The following is a 10,770-nucleotide window of genomic DNA, read 5'->3' on the forward strand; positions in this document are numbered from 1 at the left end:
TTTGTAAAAAATATTTTCCAAGACTTTAAAATATATCTGGGGTCCAAATAAGTAACCTAAGAGTTTCGTAACAAAAACCAACATAAGATGTACTCATATCAATTCCTATTGTACAATACACATTGATACGCCCAAAATAATCTAGCCAATGAGGGCAGGTCAACACCTATCTCGCGCCTTCTCCGGGTCAGACATTCTGACTAGTAATCAACTCCAACCCAATAAAGAGGAGGAGAGATCCACGTCAGCGGCTTAAGTAGCCGAGTAATAGATGCAAGCACTTTATGACTGAGGAGCAATTCACGCCCCCACGCAATAAATACGAACCAACCTACGGTCAACTCGAGCCCCTATAAGAAGGGATCAGGAGAAGAGGCCAAGGTAAGTCATTGAACACCATTCTACTGTTGCATTCAGCCTCTCAAAAAGCATTCCTCTTATTTAGGCATCGGAGTGATCCCCCAGAGTACACCCCAGGTCCTCCAAGCCTTTCTTTTCTTCCCCTTTCAGGTCAATAGAAATCGAAGGAGCAACCCTGCAACAGTTGGTGCCATCTGTGGAAACCTACTTTTAAGAGGCGATCATATCTTGCTCTCGACTTTCGACATTCCAGCAATGTCAACCTCACATAGTTCTACCTCCATCCCTGCTGCGAAAGAATCATCCCAGTCTATCCATTCCACGCCTGCAGAATCATCGGGTGTCAGTAGGGAGGAGTTCCTCGCTTTCCAAAAGGAAATAAAGGATATGCTCAACCAACTCTTACAACAAAAGAGTCAAGAAGGGCACGTCCTCCACCAACCGCAAGAGAACCCCAGTACAGACAAGCAAGCTAACAAACCAGTGGAGAACGAGGAGAAAACCTACCTCAACAAGAAGGTAGAAGATGCAAACAGCGTGGACGTCAACCAACAAAGATCCACGGAGCTCGAAGAAAGAATCAAGAAGATAGATCATATAGAGAAGATAATAAAAGAGGGCAGAACCAAACCCTACTACGGGGAAGCATCCCTGAGGTCCTCAGAGCCGCCATTCAACAAATAAATCATGGAGGCTCCATTGCCAAGTAGATTCAAGATGCCCACCTTTGAAAGGTTCGAAGGTTGTCTAACCCAATTGATCACCTGGATAATTTTAAAATGTTGATGCAGTTGCAAGGGGCTCCAGACCCCATCATGTGTCGAGCTTTTGCAACTACGCTTAAGGGTACTGCCAGAGACTGGTACCAAACTCTGCGACCCAGATCCATTGGTTCCTTCGCAGAGATGGAACAACTGTTCACTGACCACTTCCTTAATAGCCGGAGAATTGCTAAAACAACGGGCCATCTCATGAGTATGGTGCAAGGGGAGCAGGAGACTCCAGAGAACTTCATGCATCAATTCAACACAGCAACCCTAGAAATCAGCAAATTGGACATGGGGGTGGCTTTGGCAGCCTTGACAATGGTTCTCCAGCCCGAAAGCTTCTTATACTCACTAGGAAAAAAACCGCCAGTGGATATAGGGGAACTGATGGTCCGAGCACAGAAATACATCAACCTGGAGGAGATGACGGATAAGAGAGGAAGTCGCATAGAGCGGAAAAGGAAAAACAATAGCAGAGAAACGGGAGAATCCTATAGATCTGCAAGAAGACACGAGACTAATGCGCTGCACGTGGGCCCAAAGATGAGAGGAAAGCACCACAAGTTCTCCACGTACACACCCTTGAATGTATCGCGCTCGGAATTACTGATGCAGATTAGAAAGAAGGACTACATCTCGTGGCCTAAACCTATGCGAACGCCTCTATACAAGCGGGACATGTCCAAGTTCTATGCATTCCATAGGGATCATGGCCATGACACAAAAGAATGCATTTAGTTGAAGAAAGAAATTGAAGTCCTAATAAGAAGGGGACACCTGTCAAAGTTTATAAAGAAAGAAAATCCACAAAGGGAACCTCTCGAGCAGAGAAGGCATGGCACAAAAGAAAATGAAGAGCAGGTCATAGGGGAGATTGCGGTGATCTTCGGAGGATCCGCTAGTGGAGGTGATAGCGGGAGTGCCCGCAAAAGATATGCTAAACAGGTGATATCGATGAAGAAGGGGGAAACCAGTAGCAAACGAAACAAAAAAAAGACGAAATCATAACCTTTGACAGCGGAGATGAAACTGAACCCATAGAAGTGTGTGTTCGGTGTTTCTGTAGGAAAGTTCCTGGGCTTTATGGTGACTCATAGAAGTATAGAAGCAAATCCGGATAAAATAAAAGTGCTGCTGGAAATGGAGACTCCACGGACAAAAAAGGAGATCCAAGTTTTGATAGGGAGGATAGCCTCCCTCAGTAGGTTTGTCTCCTGCTCAAGGGACAAAGGCTTACCTTTCTTTAGAGCACTACGGAAGAAGGGAGGATTCGAATGGGGGGAGGAGCAAGCCAAAGCCTTCAAATAGCTCAAACAATACCTCGGATCCCCTCCCCTTTTGACGAAGGCAAAGAATGGGGAAGACCTCTACCTATATATAGCATCCACGGAAAATGTCGTCAGCTCGGTCCTAGTTCGGGAAGAAGGCAAGAAGCATTAGCCCATATATTACACTAGCAAGGTGCTGAGTGGAGCCGAAAAGAACTATTGCATGGCAAAAAAAGCCGCCTTCTCCATCATCTGTGTAGCACGAAAATTGAGGCCCTACTTTCAGGCCCACAAGGTAATTGTGTTAACAAACCTGCCAATGAGACAAATTCTACAGCGGCGGAAAAGTTCGGGAAGGATGATGAAGTGGTCAATCGAATTAAGTGAGTTCGACATACAATATCAAGCAAGGCTCGCTGTCAAGGTCCAGGTGCTAGCTGATTTTACAGCAAAAAAGCTCCCCAAGTCATCCACTAAGTCAGACGTATGGACACTACATGTTGATGGGTTGTCTAACGTTGCTAGAGGGGGGAGCTAGATTCATCCTTTCAGCCCCGAACGACAGTGAAACTCTTTTCGCACTAAAGCTGGAGTTCATAGAAACCAACAACGATGCGGAGTATGAAGCTTTGTTAGCAGGCCTATGCTAGACAGAAGCATTAGGGGTGGCACAGATCAAGGTCTTGAGTGATTCCCAACTGGTGGTAGAGTAGCTGAAAGGAGAATTTGAGGCTAGGGATCAAAGAATGAAGAAATATCTCGTTAAGGCCCAAGAATACGCGAAAGCATTTGTTCAGTTCGATATAGAACATGTACCAAGGGAAGAGAACAAAAAGGTCGATGCACTCGCGAAATTGGCCTTAGCAATCGGTTCGGAATGGAATGACGCTATTTAACTAGAGCGGATAGGGAAACCCTCATATGAGGAGGACAAAATTAACTCAGTGGAGTCTGAAATCAGCAAGGATGATTGGAGGGCGTCTCTATTCCTATACCTTCAGGACGGATCCTTACCAGAGGACAACAAGGAAGCTCTGAAAGTGAGAAGGAAAGCAGCAAGATATACGCTGATAGGCCGGGAGCTATACAGACGATCCCTAACACTGCCCTACCTTCGTTGTCTAAACAATGAAGAAGGGAAATACGTACTAAGGGAAATCCACGAAGGAGTGTGCAGAAACCACCTTGCTAGTAGGGCCCTAGCCCACAAGGCTATGCGGCAAGGATTTTACTGGCCCACAATGAAGAAAGAAGTGATCGAGCTTGTCAAACGATGCGACAGGTGTCAAAGATGCGCAGTAGTACCACATGTACCCTCTAGTCTACTCTCCACTCTAACCAATCCCTGTCCCTTCGCACAGTGGGTATAGACATCCTGGGACCTTTACCACAGGCGACTGGTCAAAGAAAGTTTTTGTTGGTAGCAATAGATTATTTCACTAAGTGGGTAGAGGTCGAACCTCTAGCCACCATAACAGAGTGGAACATTACGCGCTTCGTGTGGACATCCGTGGTTTTCCGTTTCGGAATCCCTTGGGCAATAGTTACAGACCACGAAAGGCAGTTCGACAACGAGCACTTCAAAAAGTTCTATTTGGACCTATCTATTAAGCTCGTCTTCGCATCAGTGGCACACCCACAGAGCAATGGACAGGTAGAGAACATGAACCGGATGATACTGAGCGGATTGAGGACGCGACTCGAATCTATGTAAGGTAGATGAGCAGAGGAACTCCCTTCCCTCATATGGGCATACCACACCACCAAAAGAGCGGCAACAGGGGAAACCCCTTTTATGCTTGTCTTTGGTGCAAAAGCGATCATCCCAGCAGAGGTAGGGATACCCTCCTGGCGAAGGCAATACTTTAATAAGTAGACCAACAATGAAGAGCTCAGATCAGAAATAGACCTGCTGGAAGAGAGGCAGGATCAGACAAGTCTAAAAGTTGCAGCATACCAACAGAGGGTAGCAAATTACTACAACAATTGCGTCAAAGTACGAAATTTTCAGCCCGTAGACTTAGTCCTAAGGAAGATGCGGAACAACCCATCGGAGTCAAGGTCGCACAAGTTAAAACCAAACTGGGAGGGTCCATATAGAGTCACAACCGAGATAAAGCCAGGGACATATAAGTTGGAAGATGTAGGAGAGAAAAAGATTAATAACACATGGAACTCAGATATGTTAAAAAAATACTATTCTTGAAAGCGCTTCTTACAGTGCAGTAATAAAGTACCAATTACCATAATTGTACTACATGAAGAAAGTTTGAAAAATTTAAATTAGAAGTTCAGTTCCTACAAACTAGTTTGTTTTACTCCCCTTTCCACCTTCCTCCTCATCCCCTTCCTCATCCTCGTCCAGATCTTCAACGGATTCAGAACTATCATTGTCATACCTATGTGAGCTCACACCATACAGCAGAAGGTTAGGGTGTTTGGTTTTGACTTGATCTCAGCACCTCCTGAACCCCACCCGGTAAGCCTTGGAGGTGTCCAGGACTAACTGAGTGGAGTCCTTATACTCCTTTACTATGGTTCGGGAGCCAGTATCAGCAGCGGCAGCTTCTTTGGCAGGTAACTCCTCCCTACGAAGGCATTCAACCTCAGCTTGCAAAGCCTACTCACGGACCTCGGCCTCACGAAGTTCGTTTTGGGCAACAACGTACTTCTCCCTGGCGTCCAAGGTCTGCCGGTACATCTCGACAACCTTCTCCTCTTGGGCTAGAGCCATCGTCGTCAGCTGAGGAAGGATACAAAAACAGAACAGATGACAAACACAATAAGGAGGAAAATAAACCAGCTAAAAAGCATACCTGGTATGAGGTGTGACGAATCTTCGCTAAAAGAGCATCAGGAAGAGTGCACTGAGCCTGCACAAAGTCTTCAGTGTGTACCGCACGACATAGAGCAGAGGCAGAACGGGTCGGCTCATGGAAAATCACTTCAGTATGAGTCTAAGGGACCGGCAGAGAAGCAGCATTGATCTCATTAGCAAGGGCACCGGAATCACCTACAGCAGGTGCATCCCTTTGGGAGGATTCCCCCTCGATCTCCCTTCTCTTCTTCCTACTCCTACTCACCCTTTGCTTCCTAGCTTCCCCCATGAGAGATTCATATTTTTTGAAATCCATATCTGCAAGGAGAGGGAGAAAAGAAGTAAAAACACCAACAATAGAGATAATATCCGAACACATATATAGAAATCAGAGGCAAAGAAAGACTTGAGGAAACGGGGCTGATCCCCCACTGCACGAGGACACACTCTTGGAGCAGCTCCTTGTGAGGGATAATTCCCTACTCGCCAAGGGCTCGCAGCTCTTTTAGGATGGTCTGCTCTTCGGGGGAAAGCCTTGGAAGAAGGTGGCGCATCCGAACTACAAAGGAAAAGGGATGAAAGGAAAAAAGGTGAGTCAGCGGATAACCTACCGATAGCTTTGCAAAAAAAGGTGGATAAGGGATAGACAACGTTACCATCAAGAGGAGAAGACCAGACTAGAGAGCCCGTGTAGTTCAACTCCCCCGAGGCAAAAAAGTACCGGGACTTCCAATTATGTATGGAAGAACTGCCCGGCGAAAAAAGTTTATAACCTGGTAGAGAGTTGAAATAGTATAGCTTCTTCTCTACAGGATGCGTTCACATCTGGAAACAACTCCTGAAAAGAGAAACTGTAGACTGGTTGCCCAGGCGGAGCAGAAGGACGACAAAACAGGTGAGCGAGAGATAGGAGTTCGGGACAAGTTGGGAAGGTGCTATTTGGTAAAAACGTAATACATTAGAGACAAAGGGGGGGGGAAAGGGAGATGGAGACCCAAATCTAAGTAATCTGTATAGAGGCAGAGCTCCTTGGAGCCCGGATCAAGGGCTGACTCAGAAATAGAGGGTAACCTAATAGTAATACTCTGTGGTATAGCAAAAAAATAACGAATATTCTGCAAATCGGAGGGGGTGAGGTCACAACGAGCATTCCTCATTGTAGTAGGAACCCTCAAAGGCTGTGAAGAAGACTCAATTGGGAAAACAAAGTGTGAACGAAAGAATTCCTTTACCAACGGATCAAACGGGAAAGCACTCAGCAAAAACAAAGAGGAAAAGATGCCAAAGCAGATCAAAACAGAAAAATTCCACACATAAATAGTAAAGTCATCTTACAAGAAAGGATCAAACATGCAAAGTGGAGGCAAGAATCGTAAAGAACATGAAGAACAACAAAACAAACATGCAGTTAAAAGGGAGAGTGTACCAAATGACAAGTGGGGGAACCCTTGGATTGAAGAAGAGAAGAGAATGAGGGAGTCCTTTGGACTGAAGATGAGTATAATATGGGGGAGTCTTTTGGCCTTTATAAAGAGAGGACGGCACGAATCCCCGAGGCGGGAATCTAAAAAATTCTCATCTGCAAAAAAGGATTGCATCTTGAGGGAGAAAAATGACACAGAAAATCTCTGACATGTGCACATCCACGGCTTCCCGAGGACAGACATCGCTCGGAAAGACCACATCGCCCCAGACACAAAGTCAGATCGGCAACCCACAAATGAGAATGTTTCACCCAAAGTCACTTCCCAAGGTACAACGCATTTAAAACATGCATTTCTCAATTTTTAGCAGGATAAGAAGGATGGTGACGACGCCTTGAAAAAAGGAGTAGATGAAACACCCAATAAATGAGCACGACTCGGGAGGCAACAACCCCTAATAAATGGGCATGACTCATTAACTATCAAGGGTCCAAAGGACGAGCATGACTCGTAAAGCCAAGAACAGCCCAACTGATGAGCAGGACTCATCAGTTATAGAGGCCAAACTAACCGAGCACGACTCGGAAGGCAACAACCCCTAATAAATGAGCACAACTCATTAAAAATATCAAGGGTCAAAGGACGAGCACGACTTGTAAAGCCAAAAATAGCCTAGCTGATGAGCAGGACTCATCCGTTGCAAAGGCCAAACTAACGAACACGACTCGGAAGGCAACAGCCCAACTGGTGAGTAGGACTCATCCGTTGTAAAGGCCAAACTACCGAGCACGACTCAGAAGGCAACAACACAGCAGATGAGCACGACTCATTAAGCAACAAAGGCCAAAAAGGCGAGCACGACTCGTAAGGTCAAAAACCGCCCAGCAGTGGAGCGCGAATCATTAATCAAAAAGCCTATAACCATGAACATTAGTTCAGAAAATTGGGAAAAATTCGCCTCATGAAGCAACTCGGCATGAACTGATCGACAGACTCGCTCAATAGGCGAGTTCGGAACATCAGTTCGGACAGTTGGGGAAAATTCGCCCCATGAAACAGCTCAGCCAATTCCCCTCCATGGAACATGTCGGATAGGTTGGCCAACTCCCTTCATGGAGCAGGTCGGACAGGTCAGCCAACTTCCCTTCATGAAGTAAGTCGGACAGGTCGGCAAAAAATTTCCTTCATGGAGCAGCTCGGACAGCTCGGCCAATTTCGCTCCATGAAATAGGTCGGACAGGTCGGCCAACTTTCCTTCATAAAGCAGGTCAGACAGATCAGAAAAAAAATTCCCTTCATGGAGCAGCTCGGCCAATTTTCCTCTATGAAATAGGTTGGACAGGTCGGCCAACTACCCTTCATGGAGCAGGTCGGACAGATCAGCAAAGAATTTCCTTCATGGAGCAGCTCGGACAGCTTAGCCAATTTCCATCCATGAAACAGGTCAGATAGGTCGGCCAACTCCCTTCATGGAGCAGGTCAGAAAGTTCGATAAAAAATTCCCTCCATGAAGTAACTCGGACAGCTTGGCCAATTTCCCTCCATGGGACAGGTTGGCCAACTTCCCTTCATGGAGCAGGTCGGACAGGTCAGCCAACTTCCCTTCATAGAGTAGGTCAGATAGATCGGCAAAAAATTTCCTTCATGGAGCAGTTCGGACAGTTCCGCCAATTTCCCTCTATGGAACAAGTCGGCAAAATTTTCCTCTATGGAACAGGTCGGACAAGTCGGCAAAATTCCTTTCGTGGAACAGCTCCAATAGTTCGGCAAAATCCCCTCCATAGAGTAGCTCTGACAGCTCAGCAAAAGTCCCTCAGTGGAGCAGTTCGGACAGCTCGTTCGGTAAACCACACAAAAAAAAAAAAAGAGAGCATTAAACCTTCTAAGGGGAAAGATGCAGACAAAGCAATTATTCAAAATTTCGTCCAGAAATTTGAAACTGAGGGGGGGGGGAACTGATACGCCCAAAATAATCTAACCAATGAGGGCAAGTCAACACCTGTCTCGCGCCTTCTCTGGGTCAGACATTCTGACGAGTGATAAGCTCCAACCCAATAAAGAGGAGGAGAGATCCACGTCAGCGGCTTAAATAGCCGAGTAATAGGTACAAGCACTTTATGACTGGGAAGCAATTCACGCCCCCGCGCAATAAATATGAACCAACCTACGGTCAACTCGAGCCCCTATAATAAGGGATCTAGAGAAAAGGCTAAGGTAAGTCATTGAACACCATTCTACTGTTGCATTCAGCCTCTCAAAAAGCGTTCCTCTTGTTTAGGTATCAGAGTGATCTCCCGGAGTACACCCCGGGTCTTCCAAGTCTTTATTTTCTTCCCCTTTTAGGTCAACAGAAGTCGAAGGAGTAACCCTGCAACACACATAACAACCTATCTAAGTCTTCATGTCCTTAAGCTTGGTCTTTATCCAAACTTCATGTCAATAGCCATCTTTCATTTACTTGTGTGCTTCATGGCGTTCCATTTTACATCTTTCATTGTACTTTTATACTGTAATACTTGTATACACACTTAACAGCACAACTAGATGTCTTGGTTTTTCATTATCAAAACGATATTTAGTCTTGTTAGGCTAACACCAGAAACACCAAAGTAACATTAATACATGAAAGTACACTCAAAATATCATGCCACGTGAAAGAAACACAATAACCTAAACATACACATACAAAAATACAATGCAAACTTAAAAATTTAAAGAGAGTGACTGGACTAACTTGAACATGTGAGGGCTTGTTTTTTTCTAATGGAAGATGCACTCAAAAATGCACACAGACCTAAAGATTGAATGAAAGGATTAATAGAGAATGATGTCTCTCAAATGCCCAAAGTAGGAATACCTCCATGTCACCCTTAAAACCCAAGTTCCTTCTCTGCAAACTCACTCTATCCCCCACTAGGATGTGCGCAAAATAGGTCTTGTATGGTCTATTTGCATGGTGGAGGGAAATGAGAGTTGAGAATTTTGAATTTTGAATACAAATTCCAACCAACAACAGCATAGTTCGTTGCTCGACAATAGCAACAACTAATACACTTGGCACCCTGAGCATCATAAGGCTTCCCTCACATAAAGAATCATAGAAGAATATTGTCACACCCCTTTCAGGTTCCATTGTTGGATTAATTATTTTAGTATTTTTCGGTAACACAAGCCTAAGAAACATAATTAACTAAGTAAATTTGGTCAGTTCGGTTTTGGTTTTCATTTCCATTGAATTTTAATTTTTGATTTTTGGTTCGATTTTTTATTTCTGTTAATTCGGTTAACCGAATTAACCAAATAGTATAAATTAATAATAAATAATTATATATATTATATTAAAATATTTTATATATTATATATATACTAAACTTTTATTTATTTTTCATATATTATATATTATTTATATTTTATATATATTAAAAAATTAAATCGATTAAAATCAATTAACCGACTTAACCAAAATTCGATTTTTTTGGTTTTGAGTTTTTTTAAATATGGAATTTTGATCGTCCGAGCTATCGCGACATTCTCGGACACGAACTTGGGACGACTGAAAAATGATAATGAAGTGTGTGGATTTTGAAAATGTGATTTTTGTGGAAAACAAAGTGTATGGAGTCGTCACTAACCTTTTGAAGTGTGGTTAGAACACTTGATTATTACCCAATTAAGGGTAGAATCAGTATGCATTACTAGAGTCGAGTTCGGGAGTTTGGGAGTTCGGTTACGCAAGGGAAAGGTATTAGCACCCCCTACATGCTCGTTCTTATGAACGGTACCTAATTAATCGAAAATTATTTCAAAATAAATTGACTAAGACTTAGAAAATTACTTCCTATAAAAAAGTGTAAAGAAATGCACAAAATAAAATACTATATAATTAATCCCTCAGAGCTAGGGCATATCGCGCTTAGAAGAGCTTATACCTGCCTTTTAAATCATCGGAATGGAAAATCAAAAGAATAGTTTGAAAAATACGTTCCCGGGATTTTGAAAATGTTATACAATTTTCTAAGTATGAAAAATAATATTCCGGGAGGTTTTTGGAGTGCATTTGGGATGAAAAATTTGCAAAAGATGACTTTCCAACCTCAAAATATTTTTATAATTTTTTGCAATTTTCCTAAATT

At 43.7% G+C, this 10,770-nt stretch overlaps 1 protein-coding gene across 1 annotated transcript; it reads left to right on the top strand.

Moving 5' to 3' along the window:
- Window positions 1–1,139: 1,139 nt before the first annotated feature.
- LOC131153854 (uncharacterized) lies at window positions 1,140–1,865 on the top strand. Its single transcript, XM_058106305.1, has one exon. The coding sequence runs from the start codon at window positions 1,140–1,142 to the stop codon at window positions 1,863–1,865; it is 726 nt and encodes a 241-aa protein (XP_057962288.1).
- The last annotated feature ends 8,905 nt before the right edge of the window (window positions 1,866–10,770 follow it).

The sequence above is a fragment of the Malania oleifera genome, chromosome 4, assembly GCF_029873635.1.
Source record: "Malania oleifera isolate guangnan ecotype guangnan chromosome 4, ASM2987363v1, whole genome shotgun sequence".
Classification (NCBI taxonomy): Eukaryota; Viridiplantae; Streptophyta; class Magnoliopsida; order Santalales; family Ximeniaceae; genus Malania; species Malania oleifera.

Bases quoted from the DNA above. Each gene is read 5' to 3' on its own strand.
- LOC131153854 (XM_058106305.1), top strand. From the start codon at position 1,140: ATGTTGATGCAGTTGCAAGGGGCTCCAGACCCCATCATGTGTCGAGCT.